At 44.7% G+C, this 18,560-nt stretch overlaps 1 protein-coding gene across 8 annotated transcripts in view; it reads right to left on the bottom strand.

Annotated features, from left to right (window-relative positions):
• PKNOX2 (PBX/knotted 1 homeobox 2) overlaps positions 1 to 18,560 on the bottom strand; it is a 456,445-nt gene that overhangs the window by 58,069 nt on the left and 379,816 nt on the right. For all 8 annotated transcript variants that reach the window (XM_082200515.1, XM_082200522.1, XM_082200517.1 and 5 more), the window contains one exon: positions 10,456 to 10,644. In XM_082200515.1, coding sequence (XP_082056641.1) covers positions 10,456 to 10,644 — 189 coding nt within the window. The remainder of the gene's footprint in view (positions 1 to 10,455; positions 10,645 to 18,560) is intronic.

The raw sequence follows: 18,560 nt of genomic DNA, 5'->3' as shown, positions 1-18,560 counted from the left end.
TACAGGTACAGTGTTTTGTGTTCTGTAGGCTCCTATTTGTTATGTGCAAATGGCTTTAGATACCGACTAGGTCCATAAATTACCCTATAGCATATATTCAGCACAAAAACAGCGACAATTTGTTGTTGACAAAGGACATATGGACACATAAGGGCCCCATTACCTTCAGTAGCTTAGTGCCTCATCGAACCTAAATCTGGCCCTGTTTAGAGCCAAACTAATCAATGACATTTGTCACCTAATTTGCCATTGCGTCCCGTTAAAAAAAATCTGGTACACCGACTGGGGCTCTGGAGGTAGAACTGTAGAGTTGGAAGGGACTATGATGGCCATCTAGTCCAACTCTCTGCTGTGCGGGAATCTTTGGGCCCAACATGGCACTCAAATCCATGACCCGACCCTGAGATTAAGAGTCTCATGCTGTACTGTGTGGGGCTTTAACCTACCACAACCCCAACTAATATCCACAGTTGTCAACTTTTCCCTTTTCTTGCGAGGAATCCTATTCAGAATAAGGGAATTTCCCTTTAAAAAAGGGAAACTTTGACAGATATGCTAATATCAGGTCTGGTTGGGTCCTTAACTTGAACCAGGGTCTCAGTGCGCACGTATAGCTCTGGAACGTAAATAGAGGGTTTCATCTCTCCTCTCAAAACACCCATTTTTATTCTGCTCCGAGTCCAAGGAGTTCAGGGCAGAGCATGTACAGTGGTGCCTCGCAAGACGAAAAGAATCCGTTCTGTGATTCTCTTCGTCTAGCGGTTTTTTCGTCTTGTGAAGCAAGCCCATTGACGGATTAGCGGATTAGCACTATTAGCGCTATTAGCGGCTTTTAGCGGCTTATCAGCTTATCGGATCAGCTGATAAGCGGCTTAGCGGCTTAGAAAAAGGGGGGGAAGGAAAAAAGCCCCGCAGGAACTCTCAAGACATTTTCGTCTTGCGAAGCAAGCCCATAGGAGATTCGTTTTGCGAAGCACCTCCAAAACGGAAAACTCTTTCGTCTAGCGAGTTTTCCGTCTTGTGAGGCATTCGTCTTGCGGGGCACCACTGTAGATGTCTTCCACCCTGCTTCCTCCTGGTATTAGCCTCTCAACCTGTAAGGAAGGCCAGGTTGATTCTGAGAGAGCGCGACTGCCCTAAGATTTTGATCAAGTGAAAAATTTAACCTGAGTTTGCCTGGTCTTGGTCAAATGCTCTATCAACCTCAAACTCAACCTGATAAAATATATATGTTGCAAACTATTTAACTGACATGTATTTACTTGCAACACCACTTAACACGTTTTTGCTTCTGTCCATCATGCATCATGGGACGCAGGTGGTGTTGTGGGTTAAACCACAGAGCCTAGGACTTGCGGATGAGAAGGTCGGCAGTTCGAATCCCCGCAACGGAGTGAGCTCTCGTTGCTCGGTCCCTGCTCCTGCCAACCCAGCAGTTCAAAAGCACGTCAAAGTGCAAGTAGATAAATAGGTACCGTTCCGGCAGAAAGGTAAATGGCGTTTCCGTGCGCTGCTCTGGTTTGCCAGAAGCTGCTTAGTCATGCTGGCCACATGACCCGGAAGCTGTACGCCGGCTCGCTTGGCCAATAAAGCGAGATGAGCGCCACAACCCCAGAGTCGGTCATGATTGGACCTTATGGTCAGGGGTCCCTTTACCTTTACCCTTATCAAGTTTTTAGAAAGAAGAAAAATAAGGCAGTAAATGGCGCCATTGGTGCCCTATTCAAAGTCTAAATTTTGAAGTTTGTGGCTCACACCATTGCCGTATCCCCCCAAAGCTATTTATTTGGTGCTGCTCTTACACTCTATACAGCAAGTTTGGGCAGATCCTAGTGCTGGAGCGAGGGGTTGACGCATCTTATGAGTCTGGTATTGGGACTGGACTACATAAGTGCTTCAGTCTGCAGAGTTTTCTCTTGGGGAGAAATGAGAGATACTCTACTTTGGGATAGCTACATTTACAAATGAGACTTGATAGACAGACTGCTGGATGTAAGCAAGAAGGAGAAACAATGGGATATTCATGAATTGCTACTACATGTGCTTTAAAAAGTATATTCATCTCTCCAAGCTGTTTTCTCGCTGTGCTGTATTTTTTTCCAAGAGGAACGTAAGGGGTAGAAAGGAAAGTTTGTTGTGTGTTTTTTTCTGCTCCTAAAGCAGTTTTTTTCTTGCCAGTAACACGTAACAGAGATTTATTCGTATCTCCAGGGCTGAGAAATGAAACGCTGAAAAGCAAATTTTCTGCTTTGGAATGCACAGGTATGTTTAGATTTTTTTATTTTTATTTTTTCAAAAACCTCAGGAAAATGAAGCGCTCCCCCCCCTTTTTTTACTGCAGTAAGACTTTTCTTTTCTTTAAAAAGATTTTTAAAAGCAGCTTTGTTTTTGCCAAGTGTGGGAGAAAGTAGCTTTATGCTGTGATCTTGCACATAATAGTCTAGGAGTACACCCACTGCAGCAGCAAATATAAGAATAAAATAAAAAAGGAAGGCAACTTTACAGCTTGATCCTGTGCATGTTTACTTCGAAGTAAGACCCGCTGTGCACATATGGGCTTACTCCCATGTAAGTGTGCACAGGTTTGCAGCCTGGGTTTGTGAATTTCCGAAATGTTGCCTCAACATGCTCCCCCACATGCCACACGCATGCACTTTGGCAATCTTGCGGTAAAATGCACACGCAAGGTGGAAATGTGCCACCAACTACCGTATGTATCTGGGAGAAGCTCTGTTTGCGCACCTTTTGCACAGACTTCATAGTTTCCTCAGCCACATTACTTCTAAATTACAATAATGGCATTGCGTCAATGGGAAGTAGCAGGAACAAAGACCTTTTTTTTCTGCGTTCTTTGCTATTTCTCTCAACAACCTGTTTAGAAGGAGGGGGCTTAACTGGAGAATAGACAATAGAAAGGGCAGGAAAATTTTGAGCAAGGGCCCTCAATGATGGTGATGATGATGATGCTAATAATAATAATAATTTATTATTTATACCCCGCCCATCTAGCTGAGTTTTCCCAGCCACTCTGGGCGGCTCCGAATCGAGTGTTAAAAACAATACAGCATGAAATATTAAAAACTTCCCTAAACAAGGCTGCCTTCAGGTGTCTTTTATAAATATGATAGCTGCGTATTTCCTTGACATCTAATGGGAGGGCGTTCCACAGGGCAGGCGCCACTACCGAGAAGGCCCTCTGCCTGGTTCCCTGTAACCTCACTTCTAGCAACGAGGGAACCGCCAGAAGGCCCTCGGCGCTGGACCTCAGTGTCCAGGCTGAACGATGGGGGTGGAGATGCTCCTTCAGGTATACAGGACCAAGGCCAAGGGCTTTAAAGGTCAGCACCAACACTTTGAATTGTGCTCGGAAATGTACTGAGAGCCAATGTAGGTCTTTCAGGACTGGTGTCATATGGTCCTGGTGGCCACTCCCAGTCACCAGTCTACCTGCCACATTCTGGATTAATTGCAGTTTCCGGGTCACCTTCAAAGGTAGCCCCACATAGAGCACATTGCAGTAGTCCAAGCGGGAGATAACTAGAGCATGCACCACACTGGCGAGACAGTCCACAGTCGAATTCAAATTGCTGATGGACTTTGTCATCATGGACATTCAAAATGTCATAGCTCTTGGCAGAAGGTCCCAGGTTCAATCCAGGAAGGGGAGTATCCCCTGCCTGAAACCCTAGACAGCAACTGCCAACCAGTGTAGACAATATTGAGCTAGGTGGACGATTAGGCTGAATTGGTATAAGGCAGCTTCCGATGACCTGCTATGGTCCTAAGACCTGATGTAGTGCAGTGCCCAAGAAACTATCATATTTGTCTGGATCTCACTTCTACCATGACCTAACATAATCTCCTCAACTCAGTCAACTATGCAGTACAGTGGTACCTCAGGCTACATATGCTTCAAGTTACATACACTTCAGGTTACAGACTCCGCTTACCCAGAAATATTACCTCGGGTTAAGAACTTTGCTTCCTCGGGTTAAGAACAGAAATCGTGCTCCAGCGCAGTGGCAGCAGGAGACCCCATTAGCTAAAGTGGTGCTTCAGGTTAAGAACGGACCTCCAGAACGAATTAAGTACTTAACCCGAGGTACCACTGTATATGCAAAATGGGGATATTGACATTGACCAATCTTACAGAGCTGTTGTGCACATCAGAACCTGACAATGCATCCGAAGTGCTTTGAAACCTGAAAGTGTTGTATTTCTATTACTAGTCAGGGATTGGACTGAAGAGGGCGAGATGGAGGAGGAGTGGTGGAGATAACCCCTCCCTTTCTCCTGACACTGCAAGAGAAAAGGGAGACAGCCTTGATTTAAAGCAGGGCTTTGAGGAAAGTTACAGCTCAGAGAGAGAAACAAACAGAAAGGTTGTGAAGTGTTAGAAGAAGGGGTGGGGACTGCAGCAGGGCAGCCAGATGACATGTTGTCACTGGAAAGTATTTCTGATCCCCCTTCTCCCAGGACACGGCGTTCGCTAAGAATACAGGAACAAAGGACTCAAAAACATTTGAGTGTCCATGAGGGGCCACCATAAGAGAAGATGCTGTTGCTGGGAAGGAGGCAGAGGAGCCCAGTTTGGAGCAACATCATTGTTAAGGCTTGTTGCTTTCTTTTGTCTCTCACTATTAGGATTGAAGAAAACCCATTAAAAAAGGACTCTACCTTGTTTCCTCTGCTCTTGCTGCAACCGGGGGAGGAATAGCTTTCCCAAAGCTTTGGCATTACCACTCCTCTTGCTCTTCCTATTCCAACTGCCCTGGCCTCTTTCAGGAGGATATAAATGCAATGTTGCTGTTGCAGTTTAGTGCATCTTTCAAAGAAGGATCCGTCAGTGATTCTAGCATTGTAGGGAGTTGGCCTACAATTCTCTGATTCTTAGACAAGCAGCAATACTACACTGCAGCAAGCACAGCACCCTTCCAGCAGGCTGTGTGATTGCTCTCCATGACTGGTCAAAGCTGGAGACTGGATCTCATTAGAACCTATGGAATTTCACGGCAGAGAACTGTGTTTACAGGCTGTGATCCAAATCAACTGGGCTGATGAGTGTGCAAAGGAACTCGCACATAGGGATGCATGAACCTGTCAATTTGGGGGTCTCTCAGTTTCTCATCTTACCAATCTTAGATGTTCACATTTCTACACACTGACACACACACACACACACACACACACACACACACACACACACACAGTGGTACCTCGGGTTAAGTACTTAATTCGTTCTGGAGGTCCGTACTTAACCTGAAACTGTTCTTAACTTGAAGCACCACTTAAGCTAATGGGGCCTCCTGCTGTTGCCGCACCACCGAAGCACAATTTCTGTTCTCATCCTGAAGCAAAGTTCTTAACCTGAAGCACTATTTCTGGGTTAGTGGAGTCTGTAACCTGAAGTGTATGTAACCCAAGGTACCACTGTGTGTATATATATACAGTGGTGCCTCGCAAGACGAAAAGAATCCGTTCTGTGATTCTCTCCGTCTAGCGGTTTTTTCGTCTTGCGAAGCAAGCCCATTGACGGATTAGCGCTATTAGCGCCTTTTAGCGGCTTATCGGCTTATCGGATCAGCTGATAAGCGGCTTAGCAGCTTAGAAAAGGGGGGGGAAGGGAAAAAAATTGCAGGAACTTGCAAGACATTTTCGTCTTGCGATGCAAGCCCATAGGAGATTCGTTTTGCGAAGCACTTCCAAAATGGAAAACTCTTTCGTCTAGCGAGTTTTCCGTCTTGCGAGGCATTTCCGTCTTGCGAGGCATATATATCCTTGTGAAAATCTGCCAACATTTTAGTGCAAATTTCTCCTAATAATCTTATTTTTGTATGAATTTTCATCCTATATACACAGTCTGCAAACTATTTTCTCCTAGCATATTGCATTTTATGTTAATTTTAATAACATATGCAATGTAATGCACACACCATCCAAGTAAATGCATTTTGTACACATTGCTTGGCTGGAGAACTGCACTGCAAAATTCAGAGGTGTGAATTTTGAAGGATGGCTGCATTCTGGTTCACATATTGATCAGAATTTTTATGGAAATGATGTAATTTCTCCCTCACCCCTATGTACATGCCTTAAAAAAACCAAAACAAAACATAAGACACTTTTTAAAGGTGAGCATATATAGTAGAATTTTGCAAAGAAGCACCAAAGCCTATGCAAAGGGCATTTGATTGTGGCTTTTTGTGCAGCAGACGAGGTTGCGGTTCAAAGAAACACAAGCCTAAGATTGAAACTCTGTATTTACCTTGGAAAACAATGAAACACAATAGGACTTACCACTGGGTAAACATGTACACAATTGAACTGTGAACCCTGTTGACCAAATATGATAGTCTTTGCACTCCCAACATTTGTAAACGGATGTCACTGCAAATTGCATTGTGCTGATATATTTGGACACACATAAATAGCACCCCTTACGTTTTCTAGTAAGGGAGAGGCCAAATTCCTAGAGCATGCATCCCTCAGGCTAATTTCAAAGACTCTGCAGACCTCTGACAATAGCAATGTTTCCCTCCCCAGCTATGTGCGGAGGAAGGGGAAAGAGGGAAGGGGGTGTCAGAAAGAGAAAGAGAGGGGAGTTGGCAGAAAGAAAGAGAGAGAAATCCCCCCCAGCCACTTTGGACACTGTCCCAAATTGCCACTGCTCTACTTACTGCTGGCTAGGGATGTTAGGAGGCAACACTTATCATCCAGAGATCATTGCAATCAGCGCTGTTTCAGTTCTGCTGCAGTTTGGCTTCTGTCAAAGTCTACGTCATTTGTCTCACTATCCGCTATAACCAAAACTAATATAATAAATAATGTGATTGATTTCAATGAATGTAAATGGAAGGGAAGTGTCAAAAACAATGCAGAAAATAATATAATTATATGTGTAGTCTTTCAGGACTATAATAACCTAACTACAGAGAACACTGCAAATATTTGCTTGTGCGATATGCCCTCTTGACCTCAGACAAATGTGCAAATTGTGTCAATTTCAGCTCCCATGCCAAATGGAAATGCAAGGCAATTCTTCAAAATCTCTACTGCTGGCATGTAAAGGTAAAGGTAAAGGGACCCCTGACCATTAGGTCCGGTCGTGGCAGACTCTGGGGTTGTGGCACTCATCTCGCTTTATTGGCCGAGGGAGCCGGCATACAGCTTCCGGATCATGTGGCCAGCATGACTAAGCCACTTCTGGCGAACCAGAGCAACGCACGGAAATGCCATTTACCTTCCCGCTGGAGCGGTACCTATGTATCTACTTGCACTTTGATGTGCTTTCGAACTGCTAGGTTGGCAGGAGCAGGGACCGAGCAATGGGAGCTCACCCCGTTGTGGGGATTCGAACCACCGACCTTCTGATCGGCAAGTCCTAGGCTCTGTGGTTTAACCCACAGCACCACCTGCATTACCCCAAGAGAATGTGGTCCTCCTTGCCGGGGTGAGGGTGGGGTGGGGAGGGAATACTACTCCTGGTATAGAAGGAAGAGCCCCAAAATTACAGTGTAAAAATAATGATAGACATTTGATAGTGCTCCTCTTTAGGACTGAATAGAAGGAAAGGTAACTGCATATCTACCAGATCATTCAAATTAAGCTACTGCATTTCTGGGAGCGATGATTTGAATTAAAAAGGGCTGTTTCCCACATTACATGCCTCATTAACCATACTTGTAAGCAAGTCAGAAATAGGGCAGCATTCATGGGTAGACTTATAAAAGCATCGGAGTAAACGGTACTCAGGAGCAGAGAGGTGAGTTCGAGCTTTCATAATGAGAACATTCAGGTGATACCAAGAATATCAGGATTATAGCTAATATTTGTGGAGGGGCCATCAGAGCAAGTGCTTCAGTTGCAGAAGGCCCTGGGTTCAATATTCTGTTGTTGTTCTATGAACGCATCAGATAGCAGGCGGTGGGAAAGACTTCAGGTATAATCTGACCTGATATCAATTAGATTCCCATGTTCGGCTAAAATTCTGCTAAAAGCGCTGCAGTACAGATTGCTATGGGGCTCGTCAACCTGGGAAGGTAGCCTATTTAGGAGAAGGGAACTCTGATTCTAAACCTCCTCTGCCTTGGGGCTATACTGATTCCCGAGAAAGAGTTTGGGAGTAAACCCCTAGGAAAAAACCATATCTGCTGCCTTGCAGGACATTTTCGGGAGAAAAGGCTAAGGAGCAAACCCTACACAAATCCAGACTGGAGTCCCTAAGACAGTTGGATGGTGTCTTGTATGCCTCCTTCTGGCAACTCCTGCAGCTAAGCTGGTGCCAAGCATATTGCTCTGTTTTCCTTTGGACCACATCAGCAAGGCCGGGGGGGGGGTCTTATGATCTGGGGAGCCCAGGACCTCCAGACACAAAGCCCAGGCTTGTGCCCCAGAGAGGCCGCTTTGGTGCTGCTAATGCAGCAAAAAATAAAAGAAAAAGAAAAATAAATGCAGGAGGCAACAGTTATGAATATCCAATCTCTGCAGCCCCAGCAGGCGCTGTGATTCTGGGGTGATTTCACTTCACCTTCAGAGGCGCACTCCATTGCCTCTTGAAACAGATGCCAGCAACAGCAGCTAGTACAGGGAAGTCCTGTTTAGAAGTGCTCACATGGAGTGCTTTTTTCGGGGGGGGAGGGTACGCAGGGGTACGCACACCCCTAAACGCTTTGTGAATCTAAGTCTGGCCTCATTGAGGGGCAGTATTTCAATATGAGTAGGAAAATGAGAGTACCCCTAAACATCTTTTTTTAAAAAAGCAAAAAAGCACTGCTCACATGTCAAAACAACATATGAGTGAGGAGCCAGGCTCTGTTGATTAACTTAGCTTCAATCCTATGCACATCAGCTTTCTCCCCCTGACATCAGTGCATTTTCCTGAACACGGGCACTCTGTATCTGTGGGCAGGATGGCAGGGGTGTACACACAAACACTTCCCCCAACAGCCCTGTGCATGCTCAGTCACTGGCTATCTCGGCATTCAGCAGGATAGATCTGCAAGATGGCTTCCAACTTGTGTTCTCTTGAACACGGGTAGAACCTTCCATGCAACTGCTTGCAGTTCAGCAAATATGGGTAGACGCTTCCTGCAGATGTTTCCTGCTCAACAGGGGGAAACTCAAGATTGAGGGGAGGTGTAACCTGCTCCAGGATGTAGTGACCAGGGCTTGTGTGCAGCCCTCTACCTCTGCCCAGACTTTGAGTGTTCACACGTTCAAGTGTATGCCTAAATACACCAACTCCATATGTGCCCAGACTTCTTCTCTGCACACATCTGCGTGGTGTGCATAATGTTAGTGGTGAAGTTTTGTTCTCTGATTGCATGTTAATCCAACATGTGAGTGAGCGTTCCTTCCGAACAGAGCTCTCTATGCACAGACAAACCTTTTAAGAACAACAGCAGCCAAAGCAGAATGGGGAATGGGTCATGTAATGTTGACACTGTGAAAAATCGTACTGAAACATAAGAGTGCTGAAATGAAGGGTCATATTGCACTAATCTTTTTCAAGGATGAGCGTTAGTCCAAGGGAATCCCCCCCCTCCATGGATGTCCCATGCTATCCCCAAATCTGTTCTGGAGGACTAGCGGAACCCCATTAACATTTTTAGTGGATGCACAGAGAGAGGATAGGGGAAGAACATTCCATTGCACATGGTAAAATTGGTGTGCTGATGGAACCTAAGCTGAATACATCCAGGAATGTCACATAATAAGAGATCGCCCCCTCCAATTTACTAGCTCAAATCCCGGGTTCACAAGCCGCATGGGACAGAGGTGGACAAACATGGGTTCTAATTCTCCCCCCCTTTTTTGCTAGAATCGCCCAAACCCACCGAACAGAGCCATACACTTAGAATTAAAAAATTCTGAGTCCAGGAATTTGTTTGGGGCACCAGAACTGAAGCTACTTTGCTTTTTACTGAAGTATCCATTCTACCAGCAGATCTTAATCTAACACCTGCTGACCTCAGTTATAGTTAATTCTGAGATTCTCTGCTTTTCTCCTTCTCTTTTAAAGTAACTTTGGTTCGGGAAGTTCTGCCGGAAGGCGGCTGGGTGAAGTCTCAGAAGCTGGGGATAAGGCTGGGGACTCAGTAGGATTTCCTGTGATCAGGGAAAAGTGCTTCAGTGCCCCTTCCATTGACTATCAGAAACAGAATCAATCCTCAGTCATAGTTACCCAATAACACTGCTCAGACCAGGGAATGCTATTTATACAGGTTGCATAAATCAGTTTTGGCTCACCCTGGTGCAGAGTTTTAAATACTATAGTTTCATTTCTCTGATGCCTGGAAATATCCACCTTTCTCTAAGATCTTTTGCCAGTCCACAAAAGAAAAGAAAAAATGAAATAAATGATAACTTTTCTACAGTAGAAAATACAGAACAGCTTGAAGAAACCCTGAAATTCTTTAAGGAGGCATGCTACATTGAACGTTTTTCAACTATTACCTGTGTGTGTAGGTTTATGGAGGACTGGTTTGGGGAGTAAGGCCCCCCGAGGTCATTCCTGAGTAGGTTGTCGCTGTGCATCTTAGTTTTGAGGCAGGTGATGTAACGATTACAAAAGTCCTTGCACAATTCATTCACTTTCTCCAGCTCCAGGAGGTGGATTCTCAGGACCTGAATGGCTTTCACCATCTAGGGATCAAGAAGAAACCCAAGAGAGACGAGGGTCAGTCCACTGATAGAAAGCATTCACCATCACATTCAAAAGATAAGCATAGCAACCAGGGGTGCCAAAACGTATCCATTCACATGAAACAGTTGGAATATTCTTATGGATTAACAAGCCTCCTGCCTGATTAACTGCCTAGCAAATGGAATTTATTTGTTTCTACAACACAAGTACTGATAGAAACTGCAAAAGACAAGACCATCTTAGAATACAGGTGCTGCTTTCAATGAAACTCAGTTAGGATTGAATTTGGTTGGTTTGAGTCAACTCCTTGAAGGCACTCTATAGAGTGCAGCCAAGATGCGCATAGGAGCAATCTGATCCATTCTCAGCAGTAGATTGCAAACGTAGGTGCAATCACTCAAAAGGCTATAGATTGTAACATGCTAGTTCTAGTCAGTAGACCTACTGAAGTTAATCTACATGTCTAACTTAGGTTCATTAATGTCAAAGGGTCTACTCTGAGTATAACTTAGCTGCAGGTAGGTAGCCTTATTAGTCTGACACAGTCAATATATATATATAAAATATAAAAAATCGGTATCTGAAGAAGTGTGCATACATACGAAAGCTTATACCAAGAACAAACTTAGTTGGTCTCTAAGGTGCCACAGAGGGATGCGGGTTGCGCTGTGGGTTAAACCACAGAGCCTAGGACTTGCCGATCAGAAGGTCGGCAGTTCGAATCCCCATGACGGGGTGAGCTCCCGTTGCTTGGTCCCTGCTCCTGCCAACCTAGCAGTTCAAAAGCACATAAAAGTACAAGTAGATAAACAGGTACCCCTCCGGCGGGAAGGTAAACGGCGTTTCCGTGCGCTGCTCTGGTTCGCCTGAAGCGGCTTAGTCATGCTGGCCACATGACCTGGAAGCTATACGCTGGCTCCCTCGGCCAGTAAAGCAAGATGAGCGCTGCAACCCCAGAGTCGGCCACGACTGGACCTAATGGTCAGGTGTCCTTTTAACTTTACCTTAAGGTGCCACTGGACATTTTTTTTATAACTTAGCTGGATCAAAATGGAAAAGGGGGCATTTGAAGGGCAACAAATACTGGAAGTGATTTATAATTTCCTAATTTTGAAATAAATTTTGGAAGAATCTCAGGGGACCACAAAAGCCTCCTGGAGGATTACATGTTCAGTCATCCCTGCTTTAAACAATAGTCAGTAAGAGCAAGCCAGAATCAAACCACGGTTTCTGACTCCAGCTGGCTCCTAAACTATAGCTTTAACAAACCATGCTTCCTTTCTCGAGTTTGCACATGCTGGGGGAATTGCACTTAAATTCCAGTTTAAATCTGGAAGCAAAGATGTTTGGCGTGTGAAAGAGAAGGGTAGAGGAGCGGAAAGCATGCTCTTTCATGGCTCCCTTGTGTGGCAGGCAACCATGGTTTCCCATTGATCTGAACCAGGTATTGCATCCATGTTTTAAAATGGATGTTTCTGTCGTCTAAGCAGGCCAAAAACACCAGAAGCTCCATTTGCAAAACTCAGCATCTCGCTCCCGGAGTGCTTTTGGGACCCAGCTGTAAGTGTTCTATGCAAAAGCGTCCCTGATTATTCTCAGCTGGCCACTCTGCCTAACAAGGCTGGAGAGTGGAAACATGCCTGTAAGCTCTCCCATGAGCAAAGCCTTGGCCTCAGTAAAATATACCCCATAAATGTTAAAAAATTTACACATAAAACATTCCATGCATGGAACTGAGACCGTACGTTTTATAGCCCCGGCTCAAAATCTTGAATAATATATAAAATCCCAGCTATTCACCACAGGGCAATAAATCTGCTTTTTTATGTAACAAAGAGTCTTTAAATTTCAAAGCACTTTTTCAACTTGCTAATTTTAGTGGCCACCTTTACAAACTATTAGTCACAGGCTGCTCATGGGTAAGATGACTATGCAAATTAACTTGGGATGGCCCTCTAGTCTGCGAGGGAGCTTGCCATGGTACAATTAGGGAAGGAGTCCAGCACAAACAGGGACACCCCCTTTTTGCTCTTTGCCAATGGGTGTCTACCCTCAGGGAAAGAAGCAGCGGAAGCGCTGGGCAGTGATGAGAGCCTAGTGAGGATGACCTGAAGATAAGGAGGTGATTTTCTCTCCCAATGCACACTGAAGGCTTTCCAAATCGAATCACAAAGACAGAAGGGAGGCAGGAGGAAAGGGCACGTGTGTGTGTGTGTGTGTGTATGTATGGGGGAATTGACAAACACAGAAAGAAAAAAGGTTAATCAGAAGCATAGCAACCCAGGATCAGATACGGGGCAAATTCCTCTCGTTCCCTGCTCTACTCTATAGAGCATTGTTGAGATTAAAGTGATGACACAGCCCCCCCCCAAACCTCCTGGGAGTCCATTGCAGCTGCAGCTTGGATGGGGCTTGTCCCTTGAATGGGAACTGCTCAAGCACTCCTGTACGCCATTGTTCATTTTTTACAGATGACAGGAAGGAGCAAAGCGACGCAGATGGGGTGAGCTGGGATGCCTTTGGCAGGATGTAGAAGCAGTACTAGAGGGACACGGGTGGCGCTGTGGGTTAAACCACAGAGCCTAGGACTTGCCGATCAGAAGGTTGGCGGTTCAAATCTCCACAACAGGGTGAGCTCCCGTTGCTCGGTCTCAGCTAGCAGTTCAACCTAGCAGTTCAAAAGCACATCAATGTGCAAGTAGATAAATAGGTACTGATCCGGCGGGAAGGTAAACAGCGTTTCCGTGCAATGCTCTGGTTCGCCAGAAGCGGCTTAGTCATGCTGGCCACATGACCCGGAAGCTGTACGCCGGCTCCGTCGGCCAATAAAGTGAGATGAGCGCCGCAACCCCAGAGTTGTCCGCAACTGGACCTAATGGTCAGGGGTTCCTTTACCTTTAGGAGAAGTACTGCTTACTGGGCCTTTCCTATGGAAACCATGATAGCACAGTTGCCATTTTGGATTTTGGACGGGGAGAGCATGTGAGCTCATGCGCACGCATGCATGTGTGTGATTCAGTTGTATGTGTGTACATGCGTGATTCGGTAGAAAGCAGGAAATGATGACTATGGGCAGGGCTTTTTTCTGGGGGCACATAATAATAATAATAATAATAATAATAATAATAATAATAATAATAATTTGTACCCCGCCCCATGCTCTCCCTGGCCAGAGCTGGGCTCAGAGCGGCTAACATCATATAAATAACACAGTATACATAAAAACAGGCATCAATTAATTAAAATACATCTTCAAATTAATTCAGACAAATTAAAATCTGGACAAATTAAAATCTGCAAGGGTTTGCAGTACTGGCACCCCCCCTCAAAAACCCCCACTGACTACAGGCCCTTTCTGGAGCCACATCCAAGAATCACTAGCTCACGGAAACACAGGGCACCCCAAAACATTCACACAGGAATCCAAGACAGGCGATGACCATTTCACATGGGGTTCCATTCCCAACCTCCATGGGCATTGGCGAAGTGCGCATAAGGGTACCATGTACTGTGACAGCCCACCCTGCCCCCGTTCTACCTTCTTCAGGGTCCAAAAGGACCCGCACATTGGCGAGCGCACGTCAATTGGATGAGCCTAAAATGTTCACCACCTGTAATACATCTCGGTAGTTTCAACCTGTCTTGTATAGGTTGCAAACAGTGCTATTCATACTTGGAGAAGACCTCCTGAAATTAATGTTGTTGTTGTTTAGTCGTTCAGTCGTGTCAGACTCTTCGTGACCCCAGGGACCAGCGCACGCCAGGCACTTCTGCCTTCCACTGCCTCCCGCAGTTTAGTCAAACTCATGCTGGTACCTTCAAGAACACTATCCAACTATCTTGTCCTCTGTCATCCCCTTCTCCTTGTGCCCTCAATCTTTCCCAACATCAGGGTCTTTTCCAGGGAGTCTTCTCTTCTCATGAGGTGGCCAAAGTCTTGGAGCCTCAGCTTCACGATCTGTCCTTCCAGTGAGCACTCAGGGCTGATTTCCTTCAGAATGGAGAGGTTTGATCTTCTTGCAGTCCATGGGACTCCCAAGAGTCTCCTTCAGCACCATAATTCAAAAGCATCAATTCTTCGGCGATCAGCCTTCTTTATGGTCCAGCTCTCACTTCCATACATCACTACTGGGAAAACCATAGCTTTAACTATACAGTGGTACCTCATGTTAAGTATTTAATTCGTTGCGGAGGGCTGTTCTTAACCTGAAACACCACTTTAGCTAATGGAGCCTCCTGCTGTTGCCACGCCGCCGGAGCCCGATTTCTGTTCTCAACCTGAAGCAAAGTTCTTAACCCGAGGTACTATTTCTGGGTTAGCGGAGTCTGTAACCTGAAGTGTCTGTAACCTGAAGCGTCTGTAACCCAAGGTACCACTGTATTATTATTATTATTATTATTATTATTATTATTATTATTATTATTATTAATACCCTGCCCATCTGGCAAGACTTCCCCAGCCACTCTGGGCAACTTATTAACCTGAAGCACTATTTCTGGGTTAGTGGAGTGTGTAACCTGAAGCGTATGTAACCTGAAGCATTTGTAACCTGAGGTACCACTGTACAGATTTTTGTGGGCAAGGTGATATCTTTGCTTTTTAAGATGCTGTCTAGCCTGAAATTACTACATGGCTAATTATAAGTGGGTCTACCCTGAGTAGAGGTTAGCTGAATGCAACCTTGGATTTTTATCTGTCTGTCTCCCGACACACACACTTCGGTCTTATTCACACCGTACACTGGGACTGTGCTTTGTTAAGGGTGCTGGGAATTGCAGCTCTGTGGGGGATAAACTACAGTTCCCGGGGTTATTGGGGGGGAGGCGGTTTGTGTTTTAAATGTGCTTCAAAGGTCACCCTATGCACTTATTAAGAATCCATGAAATTTCACAGGTTGAGGCAAACTAATGTGTATTTGATTGGTTGCCTCCCACTTAGGATTGACACTAATGCATTGTCAGAAAAGGAAAGGAAAAGAGGATTTGTATCACCAAAAAAAGAAAAGAAAGGTAACATCAAGTTGTATAAAATTTGTGTATGGTATTTCTTTTTTTTTTGGTAAGCGTTATTTTAATTTTAATGATTACATGGGGAAATAGTCTGACCAATAAAGTTGGAGGAAAAAACCTGAAGGACCATCTTGCCCCGAGAGGAGCGGAGAAGAAGCAGTGGTGACAGCTTTTTCTGAACAAACAGGTTGTCTCACAATTCTATTACACACACACACACTTATTGAGCAAATTGAGTGCTGGACTGGAATGAGTGCTGGTTTCAAATCCGCAATCACCATCCTTCTACCCAGGCTTCCTCAACCTCGTCCCTCCAGATGTTTTGAGACTACAATTCCCATCATCCCTGACCACTGGTCCTGCTAGCTAGGGATCATGGGAGTTGTAGGCCAAAAAACATCTGGAGCGCCGAGGAAGCCTTCTTCAATCTATCCTACTTCGCAGGCTTGTTGTGAGAATGAAATGCAGGCCGGAGGAACCACAAAGGCCACACTGAGCTCCTTGGGAGGAAGGGGCAAGATAAAAATGTAATAAGTAACATAAATGAATGATAATAATAAAAGTCCTTAAGGAATGCTCTGTCAGCCTGGCGCGTCCATCCAACTATCTGCTTTCCTGAAAGTCAGCATTCAAGGGCAAAGGCACGAAGACTTGACATATACATGTGTGTGTATGTAAAATAAATCTCTCAATTATCTCAGCTCATTTGCTTGGGGTCTCTCATTTTATGTCCCTGCTTCGCTGAGCAGTATATCTGTCCGGATAAAGAGTTACAGTCCGATGGAATACGTGCGCGGGGTTGTAAAAAATACAGATGCTGAATTAATTGACTGTGTGGCACTCAGCAGCTGATTGAGTTGATAATGGCAAGATCTGACCTTTTTCTAATTTCTAATTATGTGCATCTCGCCTGTGAGGAATACATGATTCTTATTCTAATGATGCTTAATGTCGCTGGCCTTTTCATCTCCTCTTTGCCGTCAGCAGTGGTGGACAATTTACATAGGATTAGTAGCATTAAAATTTTGTAGATACAACAAACAAACTTTGGGGGAAAACCACATTTGCTACAGCCTGTCTTAGATGGAGCCATTTCTTGCAGAATTCCCACCAACCTGCAACCCAGCGGGAAAATGAGCCAATAAGAGGAACGTGTGATAGAATGATAATGATAAAAATATCTTCTACTGAGTCTGCATAACCCAGTATTGTCTGGATTCATTGATAGTTAGGGATGGAGCGATTTGGTTCAGTTCGCATTTTAATATGAACCTATATGATTTGTACTTCCTGAAAAAGCATGTGAACCAAAATACCGCTATCCTTCAAAATTCACGCTTCACCAGATTTTCTGATGCAACCAAATATTTTGTAAAAAAATACATAATGCTAGTCCAGTGTTTCCCAAACTTTGGTCTCCAGCTGTTTTTGGACTACAACTCCCATCATCCCTGACCATTGGTCCTGGGAGCTAGGAATGATGGGAGTTGTAGTCCAAAACAGCTGGAGACCCAAGTTTGGGAAACCGTGTACTTGGGTGTGTACATAAAAGTGCACATATTAATGAAATTAGCACTCAGCATTTACTATGTATGGGGAAATTGCAAAAAAATTATATATATATGTGTGTGTATAGTAGTGCCTCCTACTTGAGAGGTCCAGAGGGTGGCAATACGAGAACAGGGCCTTCTCTGAAGTGGCTCCCTGTCTATGGAATGCTCTCCCCAGGGAATTTCCCCTACCGCCTTCACTATACACCTTTAGGTGCCAGGCAAAAAGGCCTTTTTAATCAGGCCTTTGGTTGATTTGGTTGACATCCTATGCCCTTTTAAAATGTGTTTTTTTTGGGGGGGGCCCTATTGCATTCTTGTTTTTATTTTGATTATATATTTTGTGGTTTTATATCTTGATTTTATTCTGTAAACCACCCTGAGACCCCCAGGTATAGGGTGATATATGAATTCATTAAATTAAAAATTAAAAAAAATTAAAATGCAGTAAAACAGGGATTCCCAAATTGTCACCACCTGTCATCTGTGAGCTTCATTTGGGTTGTAGAATCAGTCTTGTAGAATTGGAAGGGAGTACAAGGGTAATCTATCCCCCCCCCCATATTTCAAGTCTCATGCTCTACCAGCTCAGCTATCAGTGGCATGCCTGTCGATTTGTGGTTGAAGACCAGAGACACACACCAACCACACTGAATATTCACATTGATTTTTAACAGTATTTGAAAGCTTCTCTCATTTCTTATACAGTGGTACCTCGGGTTAAGTACTTAATTCGTTCTGGAGGTCTGTTCTTAACCTGAAGCACCACTTTAGCTAATGGGGCCTCCAGCTGCCGCTGCGCTAGAACACGATTTCTGTTCTCATCCTGAAGCAAAGTTCTTAACCTTAGGGAACAATTTATGGGTTAGTGGAGTCTGTAAGCTGAATCATCTGTAACCTGAAGTGTATGTAACCTGAGGTACCACTGTACAGGACCAAGGCCATTTAGGGCTTTAAAGGTCAGCACCAACACTTTGAATTGTGCTCAGAAACATACTGGGAGCCAATGCAGATCTCTCAGGACCAGTGTTATGTGGTCCTGGCGGCCACTCCTGATGTTTTGTGTACATCGTAATGCCCTTTTATTGCTATGGCCAATGGTTAACACAAATAAAGTTTCATTACATTTCGTTTCAAGATCCCAGGTATCTCTATCTCAGGTATCTCCAGCTAAAAGGATTAGGAAGCTGGTGATAGGAAAGACCTCTGCCCTGAAGTACCACTGCCAGTCAGAATAGTTCGACGACAACTCCCTTCATCCCTGATCATTGGCCAAGCTAGCTGGGGCTGATGGGAGATGGAGTCCAATAACACCTGAAGAGCCACAGGTTCCTCATCCATGTTTAGACAATCCC

This window comes from Podarcis vaucheri (genome assembly GCF_965113315.1).
Source record: "Podarcis vaucheri genome assembly, chromosome: 15".
Classification (NCBI taxonomy): Eukaryota; Metazoa; Chordata; class Lepidosauria; order Squamata; family Lacertidae; genus Podarcis; species Podarcis vaucheri.
Note: the sequence above shows the minus strand (reverse complement) of the source record. Positions and strands in the feature narration are given on the sequence as shown.